Raw genomic sequence first — 22,070 nt, forward strand, 5'->3', positions numbered from 1 at the left:
TGGCCAGTCTATACTTTCTGGACAGTGCCCAGCCCAGTGGATGCCCACTTTGTCCTAAAGACCAGCTCACTTGAAGTCTCTGTTGCTCTCAGGGCTTAGGTCAAGGTCAGAAGGGCCTTGCAGGGCCAGAGGGGCTGGAATCCATCATGAGGCACACCGGCTGCCCTCAGTTGTTCCTTCAAGCCAGACTTGGCTGTGTCCTCTCAGGAGGAAGAACGGTGTCTGCAGAACACAACTAGGCTTGTACCTCACTCCATAGAAATAGAAACCTCCTATATAATTATGGATAAAATTCTTTTCTGTATTTATAATATACCAAACTTGTTATTTGAGACTGTTGGGGTAAACTGCTTCTGAAATTTTCCATCACATGCATTTGACTTCTGACATCATGGGGTTGTTTCATCTGCTTTACACCGATGTAGCAGTTCAGCACCGCACTACTTACAGGGCTCCCCTCTGCGAGTGAGGGGTTTGCCCAGGAGCCCCCATCTTCCTACAGTGCAGTTAGCACAGGGAATTAAAAGCAGACCCAGTGCACGGAACCACAGCAGTTCCCGGGACTCCCCTGGGACAGTCCAGTGCAGCCCCTCCCCTCCCCCAGGCACTGTGTGCCCACTCACCTGGCATGCACAGGCAGGTGAAGCCACCTATCTTATCCAGGCAGGTGGCATCATTCTGGCAGGGGTCCGAGTGACATTCGTTGATGTCCATCTCACAGCGAGGCCCAGCATAGCCCTTCAGACACTCGCAGTGGAAGGCGCCATCTGTGTTCACACACTTTCCTGCGTGCTCGCAAGGATTGCTGTTGGCTGCAAGACACAAGCACTCATTACTGGCAACCTAGCACCTGCCAGTTTCCACAGAGGTGGACTCCAGAGCAGAGTTTGCTGGCTACAACACCAGGGCAGGGCCTGTGGTGAGCTCACTCTCAACTTTCTCCTTTCTTCCTTAATTTGAGGAAAGAAATAAGATGAGGGTGATCTCTACTTATGTGCCTTTTTGCTATTCTTTTGTCCAAATGTCACTGAGTTAGGACTTTCTAATAAGAATCAAGAGCAGGTCTTCCTTGCATGTATCTAATTCCCAGAGTGCAGTCTATAGTTATGCTGACAGGGTTATCCGGAAGCAGTGGGCATGGAACAGGAGAATCTGAGGTCTGGGTATAACATGATCCTGGAGTAGACTGTGCTCCTGTCATAATTCCCGAGAAGCCAAGCTCAGGGAAGGTCACTGCACTCACTCATGGCGCATTCATCCACGTCTTCTGTACAGTCAGCTCCTTTGTAGCCTTGTGGGCAGGTACAAATGTAGTGCCCATTCAGGGGGTTGGTGTCACACAGCGCCCCCTTGTGGCAAGGATTGCTGATGCAGGCATCGTCCAGATGGCATAAGAGACCTGTCACAGGGTGGGGTTGCGGGGTGGGGAGAGGAAAAGGGAAGAGAGAAAAGAAAATGTCTCTCACTTGGAGAAGAGCTTTCTCTTCCACCAAGAAGGGAAAAACATGAGCAGTTCCTTAAAATCCAACACAAAGATTTACAGTCTATTTCCCCTTTGCCTGATGTACCTCAGCAACCTGCAGAAGGCATCAGCAAAGCAACTTAGTACTCCAGAGAACCCTCAGCTGTACCTCTCCTCAGGGCAGTCACATGGGACAGAAGATTAGAAGGAAGATACGGAAAAAACTGACACATTCTCTGTAGGGTGTGCCAGATTTAGCAAACAGAAGTAGAAGATGCCCAGTTAAATCTGAATTTCTGGAAAACAAGGAAAGTTTGTATTAGAGTATGTGAAATACTCTAAGAATCCTGTATTTTATCTGGCATCTTCCTTCTCCGGTGTCACACTACCTGATGATCCTGGGCCCACCAACAGTTCACTAGCAACTGCTTTCAGAAGAAAACAGCCACTGAATGGATATCATCCTCCTCTACTAGAGCAGCCCTGTAAGAGCCCTGACATTACAGGCTCAGGTCTTGGAAGACACTGCAAGTCTTCCTGCCCTTCACAGAGTTTTAGTGTGAACTGCATTTTCCACTCAGCAATTAACTGAAGCTTCTCCCACAAAACTAGAGGTGTGGCTTTTGAAAACAAAGAAATGTATGAACATTTCAAAACTTCTGGGCAGAAAGTTCTTTCAGCTAAACTATTTCCTCCATCATTTTTGTCCCCACATTGCTCTTCCACTTGTATAGCTAGAAGCTATTAAGCTGTGAGGCTAGAGCACAGCAAATTTTGTAGTCTGGAGAAATCTTCCATTAGAGGAATATTTTCATAGACACTGAGAGTTGAAATATACTTAAATGCTTCTCCTGCCAACTCCTGAGTAAAATGGATTACTCCTTCTAAAAATGAAGTCTGTGAATCCATTTACTTGTCATTTAATCTGAATTTTTTTCACTCTAAGGTCTGGAAGAGTTCTGCAGAGCTCCACAGACCGAAGTTACTAGCTTTCAGCTTCTGGAATGAAAAATCAAACTACACGAGGCTGAGATGAGAGGTGAAGTTCTATGGAAGGAGACCACCTTCAGAGCCCTCTGACTAGCAGATTACATTTCCGTAAGAAGAGCCCTGAGGGATACACTCCTATAGATGAACACTCACAGAACACAGCTGCCTGTGCTTTCCGCCTCCCCCATCCCTGGCCCCCAGTTCATCCTGCTGCTCAGCTCACCTGCCTTCCCCTCAGGACACATGCAGGAGAAGGAGGCCACACGGTCGATACAGGTAGAGCCCGGGGTGCAGGATGCAAAGGCACAGTCATCGATGTTCTCACTGCAGTCATTTCCACTCCAGCCGTTCACACACACGCAGCCATAGCCCCCATTTCTGTTGGTGCAGGTGCCTCCATTCTGACAGGCATTGGGTTGCAGCAGGCACTCATCTACATCCTCTGTGCAGAATTGTCCTTTGGGGGAAAGAACACCTGATGAGGGACCTTAGGTCTCAAAGGATTTGTATCATAGCAGCTCCTGTCACATGACACTCACTGTCACATGACTTGCTCATAGCAGTTCATGCTTTCTGCTCTTTTTTTTTTTTTTAGTACTGGGAATCGAACTCAGGACCTTGGGCTTGCAAGGCAGGTGAGTCCACGCTTTCTTGTACTGCCATCTAAATGACATTTGTTCCAGGCAAGTCATTTCAAGAATACAAACTGCAATCCCCAGGAACTCTGACAACATGAGAATTCAACCTGCCTACAAAACAGATCTTTCACTCAGTTAAAGCCCAGGGACAAGGAATAAGTGAGAAGAGTGAGGAGAGATGGTCTGAAACGCAAGTAAGAAAGGCACAATGAGCACGAACCCCATATCCAAACACGAGAGCAACTGTTCTCTATCTGGGTTGTATCAATGTCGACATACAGCAGCTTTGCAAAATGACATGACCATTGGGAAACATCGTACACAGCACTCAGTATCTCTCACTAATTCTTACAGCCATGTATGGAACCATAATTATCTTAAAGACTATGGTTTTTAAAATGTTAGGGCAAGCAAGGATGGAAATCTTCAAGATATAAAGAACAATGAAAATTCCCAGTAAAGGGTGGCTATAAAAGGCAAGGCTCAGAACAGTGAGACTGGAACAAAATGTGCTGAGCATGAGGTACAAAGTCCACCCAATGTAATAGGAAAAGGGAAAAGGACCAGTCTGCTCTCCTGAAAGAGTACACTGAACGGTGATAACCATCAGACTACACATGTGATACGGGCCACTGCTATAGCAATGATCGGACTACAGCTAAAGCCAGTTAGCAAGGAACAAGGCTATGTTTTACATTCCTTACAACCAAGGTGTCTGTGATTATCAAAAGCAATTTAGTGCCAAGCTACCTGAGCTATAAAACTAATGAACTGGTTTTAGTTGGAGATGCTTACAAATCAATTTAGACAGCTTGCAAAGAAATTAAAATTTAAGATCATTTGAATTCTCTAAATGACAAGTTGCTGAAACTCAAGAAATGTCATGGTCTCCTTCATTCTTCCTTTGTTTAAAACAATACTCAAGCCGGGTGAAGTGACTCATGCCTGTAATCCCAGCACTCAGGAGGCTGTGGCAGGAAGATCATCAGGAGTTCAAGGACAGCCTGGGCTATGCAGTAAGTTCGAGGCCACCTTGAACTACACAGTGAGACCCTGTCCCAAAATAAAACAACACTCAATGATAATTCAAAAAAGCAGTCTGATGAAGAGGACTCTTAATGAAAAAGCACATAATATCTGCACTTAGAAAATGCCCAGGCTACGGCTAGTCCCGAACACCTAACAAGTCAACTGGCTGTGTTATCTGAAGAAGGCCTAAGCATGCCCAGCCATGGGCCATCACTGCTGGCAGAGGCTAGTTGTGTCCACCTAACCTAAGGGAATGTCTCTTTTTTGCTCCTGTTCAACGTGTACCTCCACTACCACAAAATCCACGAAACTCGGTCACACATATTTGGTTGCACACCTATCCACACAGCTTGGCTGCAAGCAACCTCACTTTAAAGACCTTGCCTTGTGCCCCTAGGGAAGCCCAGCACCCAGCACATCAGGATGGGCACGTGGAGGTCTCTGGTCCTCCTCTGCCCCTCCCTGTACTCCATCCATACAAGGCCTGAAGGAATCACCATGTTCTCACGTATCTACACCCTCCTGGCCACAGCTGACTGATCCAGGATGGGCACCAAGCCCAAGCTACATCCATGTCTCTTTCCCAAATTACTGCACTCAGAACACTGCCCCAGGACCAAAAGGACAAGGTGGCTTGTTTGCAAAGAAGGTGATCTGGAGAGAAACCAGAAGTGCACAGAGAGAAAAATAAAATCATGGTGACATTAAAACTGCTGGTCCCTGTTGTTCCTGAAGCCCAACTGCTCCAGAGCCCACTTGGTGGCACAGCTATTCTGACAAATGTCTCCTGCAAAAGATTTTCCTAATTTGAGATGAGGTTCTGCCGGCTGCAATTCAAAGTATTGACTAACACAGAGCAAGGGACTGAGGCAGAGAGGGAGTAAAGGGGCAAGGGAAGGAAGGAGAGAGGGTAAAGTAGTGAGTGAGTGGAGGGAGGAGTAAGATGGTGAGAAGGTAAAGGCTTGGTTAAGGATGGAGGGAGTAAAGAAGAAAGTGAGTGAATGAGGTAACAAGGAAGAGACAAAGGAAGAAGGCAAGGGAGGGAGGAAGGGAGTGAACCAGACAGGGAGGGAGGGAGGTAGAGCATGAACTCAACAGCAGTCACTTCCGGGGAGGAGGCGGGGGAGATGACCTCCTTTATTATAGAAAACTCTGCTCTTCTAGCAAAATGCCACTTCAAAGCAATGACAGCTGTGTTATGAGGATGCAGGTGGGGTGGAGAAATAAACACATGACCAACAAGTAGGTGAAGAGCTGCTCTAACCTGGAAATTGTTGAGTCTGGTCTACCATATGTACTCACACTAACTTATGCTGCCTCCAAAATACGCTGGCTTACAGGATGAGAGCAAGTTAGCTGTTATTTTTCTTTACTGAGGCTCTCTGATAAATCTGAGTATGAGAGACAGCACCTTTAAAAGTATTTCATATACATTTCTTATGCATTAGAACACCCAGCCACTGAAATACTGCTGTAAAAGAAACTAATTAAATAAATGTGTAGACTGGGTAAAATAATATTTCCTCAGAATGGAAGTGTGGCACTCTTCAGAGAAGACACCAGTAGCCATGGATTGCCTACCATGAAACAGCATTGCTCTTGGGGCTGTCATAAAAAAACCCATGTCCTCCATAGCTCGGGAAATAAGATCAGAGTGGTACGTTACCTTGCCTTATGAGACAGCGAGTGCTGGGGTTGCCTTGCTCGAAAATTCTTAACAAAGACTTGCGGTGCGAACCTGACCCCATCAAGCCACTTCTGCATGTCCCTTTTTTCCCAAGTGCACACAAGTAGGTGGAGGGGGGGAGGACGGAGGAAGTGGAGACCAAAATCAGGATTCACACGATGGGATTACTGGAAAACTAACGACTGCAAACTACTGTCCAAAATGGAAATGTACTTCTGGGTTACAGTTCATTGTTTTTCAATGAGACCGGTTTGTGAAGATTAGATGCCTTCACTGAATATCCAGAACTGCGTGTCTGTTAGACACTGTGCATTAAAAGACATGAAACCTAGAGATCTGAGAACATACTGGCTTCAAAGTAATGGTCCAGAGGATGGATCACTTTTTTTTCTGCGTTTCAGGGACACTTCTTCAGAAAAATGTTGCCTCCCAGTCTCATTTCTGCCAGATTTTTTCCTTCTTATTACAAATCTATCAACCAGTTCTAAAATTTAGACTGCTGAAAATAGTAATCAGAGTGGCTACGATTTTCCTCCAAAATTCCCAAAGGAATGTCTAAGATATGCACTTCTTTCATGTCCCCACCCTGTTAGAAGAAAACCAATGCAAAAGCTTAACATTCAGAAAAACAAGGGTCATAGGACATGCAGCCCAGTGGAAAGGGGCTTGCTTCTAGCATGCATAAAATAAGGCCCTGGGTTCAATCTCCAGGACTGCAGAAACAAAATATATTTAGCTATGCTCAAAGAGAAAAAACCAGGAAAGGAAGGGGGAGGGAAAAGCAGGGGAGGGGAGGGAAAGGGAGGGGAGAGGAAGGGAGGGGGAAAATAAAAGCTTAGAAAGGTAAATAATCTTCCCAAGTTCACAGAGCGGGTGAGTGGGAATGCTGCCATTCAAACCCAGCTCAGTCCGACTTCACATCTGATGTCCTTTTATGCAGCACAGCTGATTAGACAGCCCTGGCTTTGTTCAAGATCTACAGACCAAGTCCCTGATCCTAGGCTGACAGCACACCAGGAAAGCACAGGTGCATAAGATAACTGAAGAACATACTGAGTATAAAGTAGTAAGGGCAGAGGGCCACAAGATACCAGAGTAGGAAAAGTCCTTCATGACTCTATAGGGGTATTAGTTACATGCTGGCTTTGGGCTTTTCCCACTGTTGCACAACAAGAAAGCAGTAGCTTGGACTGCAGGAAAGAGGCTACTACGGGATGAAGTTATGGTTAGGTCTACACACAAGGTAACAAAGTGGGCAGTGTATTCTTTGAATACGATTTTAAAGAAGAAAAGCCTGAGGGTGGTCTAAGGATTTGAGTTTGAATATGAATCCCGACCTTAGCATGACAAGCAAAGGAGAGTGGAGGAAGACACAATCAACACTGTGAAGACTAGACAGACAGCAGAATGCAGGAAGGAGGACACACAAATGAGTTTCTGTCTGCACAGAGAGGAGGAGAGAACACTAAGTTATGAGCTACCTAACAAAAGCATTTGGTGAAAAGGGAGAGCAGTATTGTTCTGTACCCTACCATGTTACTAAATCTTCAATGCAGACAAGTCTCAGCATGCATCATCAGCACCATCTGTGTCAACACAACAACTGTGCTGGTGAACTCCCAAAACAGGTTGCACAATGCTCAGTTAGGCAAGTTTTTAGGGTAATAATTATCCCACTTAGTAATTTCTTCCTGTAGCCACTGCACGCTACTGCTGACTAACATTGGGGCCATGGCAGTTGGCTATGTGGGCCTTCTCCATGCCATTTCCTATGGGCAGGACAGAAAGGAATGACTTGTTTTTAGAAACTACCCTCTCTGATGCCACCAAGTCTGGATGAATCTGGTAGGAAAGGTCACACTATCCAGTCCGCGGCTGGCAGCTTGAACACCAAGAGCCACCTGTAGCTACAATTTTCTGGCTTAGGAGTTTTGCCTTGTAAATAGACTCAAATCCTACCTCTTCTTTGTACATTTTTCTCTGGTCACAACAGTTTCCTGTTGGTTTCTCACATATTCAGTTCTTTCCTACCTTGGTGCCTCTGCATATCCATCCTCTCTAATTCATGTGGCTAGTTACTTCTCATCCCTCAGACCTCTCATAACGTAAGTGGATCTCTAAATGTACATCTCCCCATTCTTCCCTATCATTGCATCTGTCCTACTCCACATATCCGGCATGTATCACAAGCTGTACTTTTGTACTTATTTACTTTATACACAGGACTCTTCTCCCTTCAGACTATAAGCTCCATGACAGCAGGGACTGTGTCTACTACTCACTTCGATGTCCATGCCAGGCACTAACCCAGACAGTTGGGGTCCGTGTAAACAGACCTTAAAAACATCAAATCCAATATTCTCATTTTATAGATGAGGAAACAGGACCGGAAGTATAGTAACTTACCCAAGTTTGCACAGCTTGTTATAAGAATGAGAAAGACAAACTGGAGACGGAAATAGTTAAGTTCCAAAAAAAACTGGTAGGGTGAGATTGCTACAGATTAGTTTTCAAAATGGGAAGAGGAATCAGAGCTGATTGTTGAGGGACAAGGCGGGACTGAAAAATAAAGGGGAAGAGGAAGACAGTAGTGCTGCAAATGAAGACAACACAAGCAAACTACCATTAGTAGAATAAGTATCCTGTATTGGTTTTGCAGGAATGGGATCACTTCAGTTCTTTTTTTACTGCCCTATCCTATGGTTTTAAAACCACAGGCTGAATAAGTTAAGATTATGGGCCTAGCCTGTGGCAGTAAATATAACCAAGCGAACCTGAGAGGTCTGTACCAAAATGGAAACCATGACCTGGGCCTCATTAGCATCACGCTTGAGCCCAGCGAGCAGTGGACCATTAAACAGACACCATTTATGAGCTGTAACAGCTCATTATAGTTCTCTCAGGGTATCACAAACAAACCATCAATCTGGCTTGGAGTTACAAGTGACTGGCAAGACGGATGAGGAAGACAACAAAAGAAGAGAAAAGAAATGATCACTGTGCTTTAGTGTTCTGTGAAGAAGCCCTCATGCATCCCACTCATCTCTCAACTGTGAAGTCTGTGGGAAAAGGCTTTATCACATTAATGGTCCTGTTAAGGGTCAACTCACATTGCAACACCAATCCCCACATGAGGAGCATGTAAAAATGAGCTGGGCTGGCCCTTGGCCCTGCTACCTTCTCTCCTATGGATTAGGTCAAGGTCATTCAGTCTCTGATACATCCTCCAACCAGCCGTCACCCAAGCTCCTGAGTTCTGGAGTTTCATCTCTTCCCACGACATCCAAAGCATTCTTACAACTTCTATCCCATGAAATCTCTTCTCCATATGAACGTTCTACTTTGCTGCTGAAGTTGAAGGACAGAGGATAAGTCAGACTGTTGCACAAAATGCTGGGACCAAAGCTGGTCCCCTTCCTCTTTTCTAACAGTTTCCATCTGTTCATCTTTTTTTTTCCAGATAGCATGTATTAGGGAAAACATAACACTTGTCTTTCTGAGCTGGGTTATTTCACTCAACATGATGATCTTCAGTTCCATCCATTTTTCTGAAAATGACTAATTCTGTTCTTTATGGCCAGATAGTATTCCCACTGTATATAAATACCACATCTCCCTTTCCATTTATCTGCTCATGGATACCTAGGCTAGTTCCATATCTTGGCTATTGTGAACTATGCCACAATAAACATGGCTGTGCAGGTATCTCTATAGTATGCTAGCTTTAACTCCTTCAGGTATGTACCAAAGTGTGGTACAGCTGCATCAAATGGTAGCTTAGCTCTATTTTTAGTTTTTTGAGAAACTTCCATACCGATTTCCATAATGGCTCTTCTAATTTACATTGGCACTAGTAGTGTAGAAGGATTTTCTTTTTCCCTTTGCATCCTTGGCAGCATTTATTGTTGTTTCTGTTTTTCATGACAGCTATTCTGATGGGGGTGAGATGGAATCTCAGTGTAGTTTTGATTTGCATTTCCCTACTGGCTAAGGATGTTGAACTTTTTTATTTCATACAATTATTAACCATTTCTCAAAGAGTGGTGTTATAGCCAAATAAGGAAAATATAAGATGGTGAGTGCTTTAACAGATATCTGTTGCCTTAACAGCACAAAGTAGAAAGACCAAGAAGAACTACAGAATAAAGCTTTTAAGTGAAAGCACACAGGCAGAGTAAGGTTAAGTAAGAGTATGTATGTGTAACAGAGAGCACATGGAAAAAAGTGGGACAGGATACGGAGTATTTCAGGCAGAAGGAAGTAATGTTTATAGGTCTGAATGGAAGAGAGAGCACGGCTCATTTGAGGCAATGAAAAACGCATCCATGAGGTTGAATTACAAGGAATGCATGGGGGAGTGGATCGATGCAGCAGGAGAAGGTTACATGCAGTGCCTTGGAACTCTATCCAAAAACAAGGAGGACCCAGTGAAGCGTTTTAAGCAAAGAAACAACTCCATCCAATCTGCGTTTCAGAAAGCCCACAGTGCTGCAGGGAGGAGAATGGGCTGAACTCCATCTCACCCCTCCAGGTCAACAGCAATTTAAAGCACTGGTGACTCCCAGGCCCCATGGCCGCTATAGCAACAGGAAAGTCTGCAGTGGATCTGGAGCGAATTCCGGATGCAGCAGCACCAAATAGCATCCAGGTTCAGCCACTGTATGGAGAGTTGGGAAAGCTGGGCCAGTGCTGGGTATTCAGGAAGCTGATACCTAGCACTGAGGCTTCTCCACACACAGAGGAAAGCAGTGCCGAGCTTTGGTTCCCCTGCTAGGGGGCCCACGCTCTGGCTCCCTCCCCACTTCCTTAGAAGCTGGGCTGCTAAGCTAGTCTACATAAAAGAGCCCTTCACCTCACAGGGAGAAAAACCCTACTGCAGTCACACTGAGAGTGAAGGGACCCAAAGAGCAACAACCTCCCCTATTTATGGGCAAGCAGTTCCTCAGTGTGGAATAATTGATAAAAAAAAAAAAGGGCAATCTATTTTAAAAACTGCAGTATGAACATGGAGCATGTGCCACTTAAGACTGGATGAGAAGTATATTGTGAAAAATACTTCCAGAAACTAATACATTTAGAGAGAATTCTGTGCTCTCAAGACATCTACATGAATTTAGGCCCTAAAGTAGTGAAAAATAATACAGAACTCTAGACTCTGATGAAAGGGGCTGGGAAGCAGGCAGATGAAATGAGTACATGTCACAATAAAACAAGAACGCAACTCAAATAAAACCAGGATCAGAAACGATAAGGAACACAACTGTTTTCTTCAGTTTGTGACACATAATGATTATATTCATTGAGGGGAGTTAGTGCTTGTACAGGATGCATCTTTAATCTCCTTACTTCCTCATCCTCTCCTCCCTCCCTCTGCCCTGGGGCTCTTGGTCCTCTTCCCATATGCAAACGATCTATCTCCTCTATCTTCCTGTTTCCTTTTTATCAATCTTTGATTTTGTTCTGTATTTGTACTTTGGATTACTCAAATGAAAAAAATAAAATAGTATTCAATCAGGTGTGTCGGATTTATTTCACTTAGCACTGTATTTTCAAGGTGCATCCATTTTCCTACAGATGTCCCAAATTTATCCTTCTTTATAGCCAAGCAGTATTCCATTATATATAGACCCAACATTTTCTTTATCCATTTATCTGTTGATGGGACATATAGGCTGCTTCTAGGATTTAGCTAGTATAAAATGTGCTGCTATAAACATTGATATGCATGTATAACTGTAATATGATGGCTTCGGCTCTTTAGGGAAGATACTTAGAAGGGGCATATCTGGGTCAAACGGAATTTTTATTGTTACTTCTCTGAGAAATGTCCATACTGATTTCCATAATGATTGTACTAATTTACATTCCCACCAACAACAAGTAGAAGGGTTCCTTTTTCACTGCAGCCATGCCAGTGTTTTTTTATTATTTGATTTCCTGAATGGCCATTCTTTCTGGTGTAAGATGAAATCTTAGAGATGTTCTAATTTTCATTTCTCTAATGGCCAGTGATGCTGAACATTTTTTCATGTTTATCAGCTCCTTGTACTTCTTCTGCTAAGTGTTTATTCATTTCACTTGCTCATTTTTTGATTGGGTCTTTTGTTTTGGGGGGGTCAAATTTTTTTGAGTGTTTTGTATATTCCTCTGTCTGAGGAATAGCTGGAAAAAACTTTTTCTAATTCTGTAGGTTGTCTCTTCCTCCATTGATTGTTTCCTTTGCTGGGCAGAAGATTTTTAATTGATGTAATCCCATTTGTTGATTCTTGCTGTTATTTCTTGTATAATTGGAATTCTATTGAGAAAGTCCTTCTCTACTCCTATGACTTCAAAAGTTTTTACCTATTTTATCTTCCAGTAGGTTGTGTTTGTTTTAATATTTAGATCTTTAATGCATTTTGGTTTTACAGTGGAACCTCAGGTCATGAAAGTAATTCACTGCACAATTCTGGGGAAGATGGCCGTGGTCGTGTTTGTTACCAGACAGAGTTCACAAACAGAAGGAAAATGTTTCTGAACACAAAAAATAGCAACAAAGAAACACAACAAAGAACTCAATTAAAAATGGGCAACACACCTAAACAGACATTTCTCAAAAGAAGATGCAGTATATAGGTGGTCAACAGGTTTAGGAAAAATATTCAATATCACTAATCATTAGGGAAATGCAAATCAAAATCACAAAGGGATTACCTCATTCAATGAGAATGGCTGTTATCAAAAAGAATGAGAATGTGCTGGCAAGGATGTGGAGAAAAGGGAATCCTTGCAAACTGTCCATGGGAATGTAAATTAGTATAGCCAGTTTGGTAAACAGTATGGTGTTTCTTCAAAATTTTAAAATACAATTACCATATGACCCAGCAATTCCACTACTGAGTATATATCCAAGAAAATGATATCAGTATGTTGAAGAGATATCTGCATACTCATTTACTGCAGCACTATCTTCAATAGCAAGAAATGGAATCAACCTAAGTGTCTAGTAAGTGATGAATGGATAAAGAAAATTCTGTCATATACACATTAAAAAAGAATGAGATGTTCTCATTCTTATTTGAGTCTTCTCGTCACTCGTTCAATAATCATTCATTAAAATAGGTCTAGAAATGCCACAATAATTCTCAATCCTCAAGAGGTTGATAACATACTAGCTGAGTCGAGCACAGAAACCAGTAAGAGCAATGAAGTATTATACATGCTGCCACAGAAGCATAATTGAGTCCAGAGCAACCTTACAATGCTATATCCCTGTGTCTAAACCTCCCCTTTTCTTACCTACCTTCTTTAGATCCTTTCCTCATCAATTTTCTTAAGTGTGACCATATCTCACAATTCAGGTCCAAAACCTGTTTTTCTCATTTGACACACTATCCCTCACAAACTTTATACATTTCCATGGGAACCCAAAACAGAGGGGAGCTCAAAACCTCAGGCTCTAGTCTTTACTTCTATTCTGAGCTGATGAGTCATGATGCAGTTATTGCTTTTGGAAAACTCACCTTAAATTTACCATCATCTGTACTCTACTTCTCCGTCTCTACCAGTCCCACAGTGTCTCATTACTTAAATTCAAAATAGAATTCAACTGTTCTTTTCTTTTTTGGTACTGGGGATTGAACTCTGGTCCTTGCGCTTTCGAGGCAGGCAGCCAGGCGGCGAAACCACTGAACTAAATACCCAGCCCGATTCAACTGTTCTTAATCTTTCCCCTTAATCAACCAATCACTTGGGTGGAGGGAGCTGAAACAGGGTCTCACTATGTATTCTTGAGCTCACTACATAGTCCAAGCTGACCTTGAACTCACAGTGATTACAGGCACGTGCCACCACACCCAGCTCAAAAAGTACTTTGACAGTTTCCAATTCTTACCATGCTTCTTTCAAAATCTCATTCATTCATACTTTTTACCTCCTTTGCAGTTATTTGTAGACTTTCTTTCTAGTGAGTTTTACTCTTATTGAAAGGTAGGAAATATTTTTTCTTGTGTCTCTCACAACATCTAGCACAGTATACTGGATGTAACAGTTGCTCTAATAAATATGTTATTGAACTCACAGTCAAACTATGAGGGTTTAAAAACCACAAGGTTAAACTGGATCCTGCCCATAAGAGACCCAAAGTTGAATACTGGATAATGAGTCACAAGGGCAGAAAAGATCCTTCAGTCTCATTTCCCCACTTAGCTGGGCTCCACTATGCACTCACTCCTGTTTCCACACATGGTCGCTAATCAGCTTTTGGACCTCTGGGATGAGGGTGCTTCGGGTCAGCACTCCGGCTGTCTGCTCAACTGACAGGAAACTGAAATGGGGGGAGGGGAAGAATTCTAGAGAAAAAGCTGATTATCAAGTCCTTACAATCAAGCTGCCAGCAGACAAACTGAAATGTGAAATTTTCCCATTCTCCCATGCAGAATATAAATGAGAATACCTTTGTAACCCAAAATGCAATTTATTTCCACTCTCAACTAAAAGCTTTTCCTTAAAGTTTTACACACACACACACACACACACACACACACACACACAAGTAGTTGTGAGAAAAGTTTATCCCAGAGGACAACTTGTCACCAACCAGACGCTGGGCCGAGACAGAGACACCTCGTTCAACATCAAAACACCTACATATAGACTCCCCTCCCAGACTCAGGGAGCTCATGTGCCACCTCTGGCATCCGCACTCACTGATTCAGGCCAAAAGTTCATACTGAAACTGCAGTGACTGAGAGCAGTGGGGATTGTAACCAACTCTTCATGCCATAAAGGAGAGCTGAGAGAAAATTTGGTCAGTTTTATTTCACTTCTATCCACCTAAGTGTCATTGTTCACTTCTGCTTAATGTCCCAAAGCACTATTCTAAGCCCAAGATGAAATTACATTTCTGGATTAATAATAAGCAACAGAAAGTAAATCACATCTGCCCTACAAATGAACCCAAAACCAAAAGCAGCCACAGAGAAGAATTTGAGCTTAGAGTCAACTTTAATTCTGAAGGAAATGAACCTTTAAAAGGAAAATTCAAATAACAACCTATGTAGACAAAACATTAATCTACATTGCTCTAATAAATTTTGGGGCCTTTTAAAACTTATTTCTCCTTAAATGGTTATCTAGCAGAGCAGAACTTCCCCAATAAGATGGCCTGGGGCCAAATGCAGTATAATGACGACATTTGTGCTCAGTCGGCATTAAACCCTTAGGTATACTTTCATTTCCTAAAAGAACATCGAGTCATTCAGACTTATCTTCATAATAAGATTCCTATGAAGAAGTAAACCATTTGTCCACACCTACTCCCAACACCAATTTCTTTCTTCTACTTGAGCTCAGGCTAGTCCAGAAAACTGGTTGGTGGTCTTTGAAAGCATGAACAAACACTATTTAGACAGCCATGGTAGCTGAAAAGGCTCTGTACTGAGCTATGACACAGTTCTGCCCTTACCTGATGGGAAAACCACAGTAAAACAAAGCCAACATGTTCTTGCCAGTGAGACCAATAAGAGGCCTCCTCTACATATGGCTACCCATCTACTCCTCTACCACTGAGAGGCCAAGTTGATGTTCCTACATAGTAGCAGCAATGGTAATGCAGAAAGAACATCTTTGCATCTAAAGTACGTATTTTCTAAAAGAAATACAAGGAGACACACAGATGTAATTCTGAATTTTCCAGTGGCCACCGTAGAAATGAAAAGGGATGTATAAAATTAATTTTAATATATTTCATTTCACCCAATGTTATCTAAAACATCATAACTTAAGCATCTAATCAATATTTAAGCCTTATTAAGATACTGTATTGTTTTCCTATTAAGTCATCAAAAGCAGGTATTTCATGTAGTTACAGAACATCACACTTAAGATATTCAACAGCAAGATGTAACTACACTGTTTAGCAGGACTGTTGTTTGCTGAATAAGGAAAAAAGTCAAAAAGCATTTTCTTGGCCAGTGATTCTCCCAAGACCTCAAGAAAGAAAGAGATAATTCGTTTCATGCATAGCAAATAAAGTCTTCTAAGAACAAGGAATTTATCTTCTCCAAGTCAAACCATGAGTAGAGCTGGATAAACTTCCACTCATCTGGAAGTCTGCTGCTCTTCTCATTAAAAATATAGCAAATTCCCAAATTTCCATTTATTTAAAATAATGTCTTTTTTTCCCCATCCATATAATCTCATCTATTTGTTTTCAAATGGCCAGCAACTTCATCTCCTTTCCTACTCGCCTAGTACAACCCCTCCTTTTCTGTTTTGTCAAAAGCCAAACCAAACAGTTCATGCTTCAACTCTACAGCTGGAAGTTGCAAAGGGACGTCTGAACAAAGTTGAAACGAGGCTCTTAGGTACAGTGAAAAAAGCACTGAATGTACTATAAAACATTCCCATTATGTGAACTTCTAACCTCAAAGTAACCAGCTAAATTCCTAAATGGGGGTAAACACGAAGAGTAAGTCACCAAATCCTAGCATGACAAAATTAGAAATTAAACTTTCAACATATTAGAAAAGTCCTTAAAAAATAAAAAGGACAACTCGCCGAATCAATTTGAGATAGAAAAAAAGACTACAGATTTGAGCACAGATTTGGAACTCAATAAGCCTAGATTCAAACACTAACCTAATCACTATCTGCCTTGGGCAAATTATTTAACCCTTTTGAATATGTATCAGCATCTGTAAAATGGATATTTAATAAAGTCTATACCTGACACAATTATTGCAAACATTACACAAAATAAAAACAGTGCAATTAAGCACACTGTTTGGGAGCTAATAAACATCATTTAATTCTTACACCCCAGACCTATTCATTTCTATAATTTACATCATGTAGAAAATACGAATCTGAATTTAGAATTGTAATTTCAATGGAAATAGGAACCCTATGATACAAATGTCTTTCCATTCCTCTCTTCAGAGTGCGGGCAGGGTGTGATGGAAAACAGTTCTCATAGGTCTGTAAAGAGTGCTAGCAACAGCTGTCACCAACAGTCCAACTGCCCCTAACTCGGTACCTCCGTCATATCAGGCATCAGACAAGGTCAATACAAATACAGGGAGACACAGCCTAGCGGGGAACACTCGGCTGAGCCTGCAGAGAAGTCAGCGAAGGCTTCCTGAAGGAGGTAACCACCTGCAAGAGTTGGGGAGGTGAAAAACAGGAAAACGGAGAGGAGTGGCGAAATCTTGAGAAAAGGAATGATGTGAATGAAGACTTAGGCTGTGAAACAATGAGCAGCAGAATCAGAATTAAGAGCAGCTCTTTTGCTGGAGTCTGAAGAGCTGGTGGATGCAAAGGGAGCCTGGGGAAGAAGACAGAGCTGAGGCTTGAAGGGTTTCAGTAACAGGAAGGATCTTGGACTTCATTCTGTTGACGATGGGTAGGGCAAAAAGCAAGTCTTGTCACTGAAAATCAAAGAATCAGAGAGAAAGGGGAAGGAAACCAGTGACTGAGGGTCACTGTAAAGGACAGCCAACAGATGGAAAGAAAAAAAAACTGCCACTCGGAACTTACCCACTCATTACCTTTCTCACTCTTTCTAGAAATAAAACACATCAAAAGAGAAATGTCTTAAAAGGACTTTGATAGATAAGAGGTACTTACTAAACATCCTGGGATAAGAAAGGGGGAAAGTTTTTCCCAAGATCAGACCTCCCTAATTAATATCAAAGCAGGAAACCAAATGTGATATCAAAGAGAAATCAGCAATGAAATTAAATACCATTTAATCTTCACTGGCATCAGAAGTCGTAGTACCACACAGTCACTCTCCCACTGGGAAGCAGGAGATTAGAATAAAGTCAAGTTCCTGGCAAGTATCTCAACCTGTCTAATACCATGGCAAATATCATTAAAAAGAGAAAAAAATTCAGATCTCCCAGTAACTATCTACCATCGAAGTAACTCTCGGTAGTTTTTCAAGCTGGAAAAATGGCCTCTGAAAAATCCTCCACAGAAATGGAAAAAAAAAAAAAAAATAGAACGTTAGGAGAAGAGAGAGCATGTAGAAGGCATAGAGGGTTAGGAGTAAAGTCCTAGGACACCATGAAAAAAATGCTAAGGAAAGTTCAGGGCTAGGGAAAGCCCATGGGAAAAAAATCAAAACCAACAGTTTGGGGATTAAAAGCAGAAATGAAGACTCTTGAAGAAAATCATATTAAGTTGTAAATCCTTTCTATTTCTTCCCATTCAGAGTCTACAGCATTAGAGTACTCTAAATAATTAGAAGCTATAAAGGAAAGCAATTCTAAGATGCTAAAGAACATTAGGTAGGAATAGCTGCAACCCAGCACCAAGACTGCTCTACAGGAGACAGCCCACCCCTGCCGCTGCAGTTTCTTCTCCTGTCGTGTACTCCTTGGGTTTCTAATTAAATCAATGTCCCTCCAAAAGGCTCAGCTCTTCACCCCTTAACCAGTTAATAGTTTCCACTTTCACTAGACAGATAAACACATCCTATGAACAAAAATGAGAACTAAATGCCTGCATAAAATCACTTGACTTTCAAAAATAAGTGAAAAACCTAAGACAACATAAGAAACTTCCAAGAGGCTGTAAAATTAAACAAGACTGCTCTTCTGATGTCAGAGGCAGAAAAACCTATTTTTGTCTGGTATGGAAAAAGGAATACAAGACAGAAAAAGCAGACATGTAGTGGGATAATAAAAAATAATGTCAAAAGTAATTGCTCAACCCTTTGCTAGCTATGGGGGATGACAATAAACGGTTAGGCAGGGTAGATATCTCTCCGTGAATAAACTATGATCTGAATTCTCGTAGTGTGTACATTTTGCCATTTAAATGTGTTCTTTTCCCTCCCAAAATATTTATTAACCAACTACTACGTTCCAAGTAATGTGCTGCTTTTTCTGGATAATAGGCCTTAGGTTAATCAATAATGTTCTCCTCGCCTGTCACAGCACTTAACATGCTGCTAAGTTCAGAGCAGTTCCCCAATCATATCTGTGAAAACTGTCTTATTGCTGTGAACACAGAAGAGCACACGGGGCTAGTGCCGCACCCACCCAAAGATGCAGCAAGAAGGTCTCTGCTCGGTTCAGTCTAGTCTCAGAGCAGCTCTAAGAAAAGTTGTACAAGGTGCTCACTTTAACCCCAGTCTCCTCTGGTTTCCAAGCCACACCCTGTTCTGATGACTGGCCACTGTATACGCACCTGTCCACTGAGGCGGGCAGCGGCAGTTGTAAGTGTTCACACCATCCACACAAACCCCTCCATTCTGACACCTGTGGTTCGGGCAGTCATCAATATTCCGCTCACAGGTGCTCCCTTCAAAGCCTGGCAGGGGAAGAACAAAAGCACATGATGAACTCTCAAATAGAAGCATTCCACTTTCTCCTACAGGACACGGTCACCAGAAAACCATTTCGGTTCAACCAATGCAGAACTGCTCAATGTAGAACTCACTATACGAAAAACTCCATGATCCTTCATGTTCTCTGGCATCAAACATAGCCAGACAGTGAAAGGGACTCTTTATACCAATGACATGCCTCCACAGTCACCTCATGAGCATTTCAACGTGTTTCCATGAAATAAAATCCTGGGGAAGATAAATACCTTCTTGGGACAAATACATACTGGTTCTGAAAAAACAAGGTATTAGATTTTCCCCAGCTCCATACTAGACTATTGGAAAGAAGAGATAAAAGATTTCCCAATTAACTTTAAATTCCTTTTTGGGGGGAGTAGAGATAGCTCAGGGGCCTCCAAAATTGGGGATGGGGGTGCATAGGAAAAATATTGAAATATTGAATACTGATACAGGTCAAGTCCAGTCTCACAACCTACAAGCCATTTAATACACAGTAAATTACAAACTCTGAATTAGCCTCCCCATCTGTAAAAGGAGTCTCGCCCAGTCTGCCTTTCTACATTCTCGTAAGTATCACTTCATAAGGTGTTACACAAATCTTAAAAGCTACCTTAAAATGAGGTGCCATGATTACTAATTACGTCCCAGTACTTCAAATTATTTATGTTCATGGGCCAGGGGTTTAGCTCAGTGATTCTGGCAGTTGCCTCGAAAGTGCAAGGTCCCAAGTTCGATCCCCGGTACCAAAAACAAAAACAAAAACAAAACACACAAAAAAAATTATTTATGTTCATCTCTAAATGAATGTTATATTTACAGCATTATTTCCTTTCTTTTGATTTTTCTCTTTCGTGAAAAACAAAATTCAAGCATCAAACTTCAACCTCAGTGCCCACAGTGTGGCTCTCTGTATTTTATACATTTGGCTTCCTTCCTTTCCCTTTTCTTGTACCAAATCCTTGAGCTAATAAATAGAAGGCTACCAGCTTTAAGACAAGAGAATGTTCAATGAGTATTTTCCTACCTGAAATATAGCATAACTAGCTATTTGGACTCCTCAAATATTCCTTAAGGTTTTTGTCTCTTACTCAAAATATTTGCTGGGTCTTACACTAGACACTGAGGAGTAACAGTAGGTGAAAAAGGCAGAGTCCCTGCTTCCATGACATTTACAACCTCATGAGGAGGACAGCGATCATTCCTTACCACAAGTTACTGTGAATTCTTACATCTGCTTTGCTATACTGGAACATGGCTGGTTTCTCTGAACATAGAGATAGTTACATAAATGAGTTTCAAATGAGTGGTCAAAGATATTCCCCAGAAAGGAAAGGAAATACTTCACAGAAGATAGGAACATTTGAAAGCCTAATTGAAGAAAATTCTAATTCTCCCAGTACTTATTATTCAGTCCACTGAAGCAGATGAATTCACTAAGCAAGCCTGAGAAAGACTAAGGAAATATACACTCAGGTTTTAAAAATTTATATTACTCATATTGCTGTTTATTCATATGAAAATCTTGCAAAGGGACTGAGCCAGAAAATGCTAAATTGCTTAAGCCCATCCCCAACTGTGATAAAGTGAGGCCAAAGCTGCAGGTCTACCACAGAGCAGTCACTGAATGCAATTTGAGGTCAATGTTCCTAGTCTAGTGCTCTTCATGGAGCCACTCTTGAGAAAGTTCAAATTAGTGTTTTAGAAGAACTTGTGTGGTCTGATGGGGATTCTACAACTCGTGATGGCCATCCTCTCCCTAACTTGTCTCGCTGGTGACTGAGATTAAACATGGTTGAACAGGGTGTCTGGAGGTGATAAAGCCCTTGAAGCTAAGTTATAACTTGGACCTGGCTTTATATTAGTCAATGTTACAAATAACTGAATTCACCAACCACAGACAAATTAAGAAAGCAAAAGCATTTCCACATAACCACAAGCTATAAGAAATAAAATTGTATATGGCTGCCTGAGTATTTTTGAGGTAGTTCTTCACTGTCAATATGCAGGCGGTAAGAGGGCAGACAGGTGAGAGTTCATCTGTGGTTAAAAGCATAGCCTCTGGAGCCAGACTGCCTAGGCACAACTCTCAGCCCTGCCACACAGTAACTGAGTGACCTTGGTACAAACCTTAAATTTTCTTTCTTCCTTGAGGGATGAACAGGGCCTAGCTCGCAGAGTTACTGGAGGATCGAGTCAGATATAAAAAGCACTTAACTCAATAGACGGTGCTAGACAACTAAAAATCCACATGCAGAAGAATGGATTTGGAACCCCTCCTCATACATAAAAATTATCTCAAAATGGATCACAGACCTAAATGTAAGAGCTAAAATTATACAATTATCTGTTAGAACACCAACAACAAAAAGACTGTATCTTTGTAACTTGGGTTAAGTAAAGCTTTCTTAAACATGGTCAAAAGCACAAGCAACAACAACAAAAAAATGGGTAAACTGGACTTCATCAAATTAAAAACATTTAGGCTTCAAAGAATACCATCAAGAGGGTGAAAGGACAGCCCAGAGTGAAAGAAAATACTGCCAAAGTATACATCTGATAAGAGACATGTCTACAATTAAAAAGAATTCTCACAGCTTATTAAAAAATACAAATAATCTAGTCAAAGGATCTAAACAATCTCCAAAGAAGATACATAAATGAACATTAAGTATGCCGACGCTCTCAGCTTCACCAGCCATTAGAGAAAAACAAATCAAACCATGATGAGATAACATTTCACATCCACTAGGATTGCTAGAATAAAAAAGACCGACAATAGTAAGTGTTGACAAAGATGGGGAAACTGGAAGCCTCACAGACTGCTGGCTAGAATGTAAAAAAAGTGAAGCCACTTTGGGATACATTTAGTCTGAGTCTGGCAATTACTGAAAGGTTAAACAGTTACTATATAATTCAGCAAATACCTAA

The 22,070-nt window shown here is 41.7% G+C and overlaps 1 protein-coding gene across 5 annotated transcripts in view; it reads right to left on the reverse strand.

Annotated features, from left to right (window-relative positions):
• The window catches only part of Notch2 (notch receptor 2), a 154,060-nt gene that overhangs the window by 49,647 nt on the left and 82,343 nt on the right, over positions 1-22,070 (reverse strand). For all 5 annotated transcript variants that reach the window (XM_004853853.4, XM_087213334.1, XM_087213333.1 and 2 more), the window contains 4 exons: positions 18,983-19,105; positions 2,676-2,909; positions 1,244-1,399; positions 624-812 (listed from right to left, as the gene is read on the reverse strand). In XM_004853853.4, coding sequence (XP_004853910.2) covers positions 624-812; positions 1,244-1,399; positions 2,676-2,909; positions 18,983-19,105 — 702 coding nt within the window. The remainder of the gene's footprint in view (positions 1-623; positions 813-1,243; positions 1,400-2,675; positions 2,910-18,982; positions 19,106-22,070) is intronic.

The sequence above is a fragment of the Heterocephalus glaber genome, unplaced genomic scaffold (genome assembly GCF_053883595.1).
Source record: "Heterocephalus glaber isolate CG9 unplaced genomic scaffold, H.glaber_assembly_v1.0 deba00001442, whole genome shotgun sequence".
Classification (NCBI taxonomy): Eukaryota; Metazoa; Chordata; class Mammalia; order Rodentia; family Bathyergidae; genus Heterocephalus; species Heterocephalus glaber.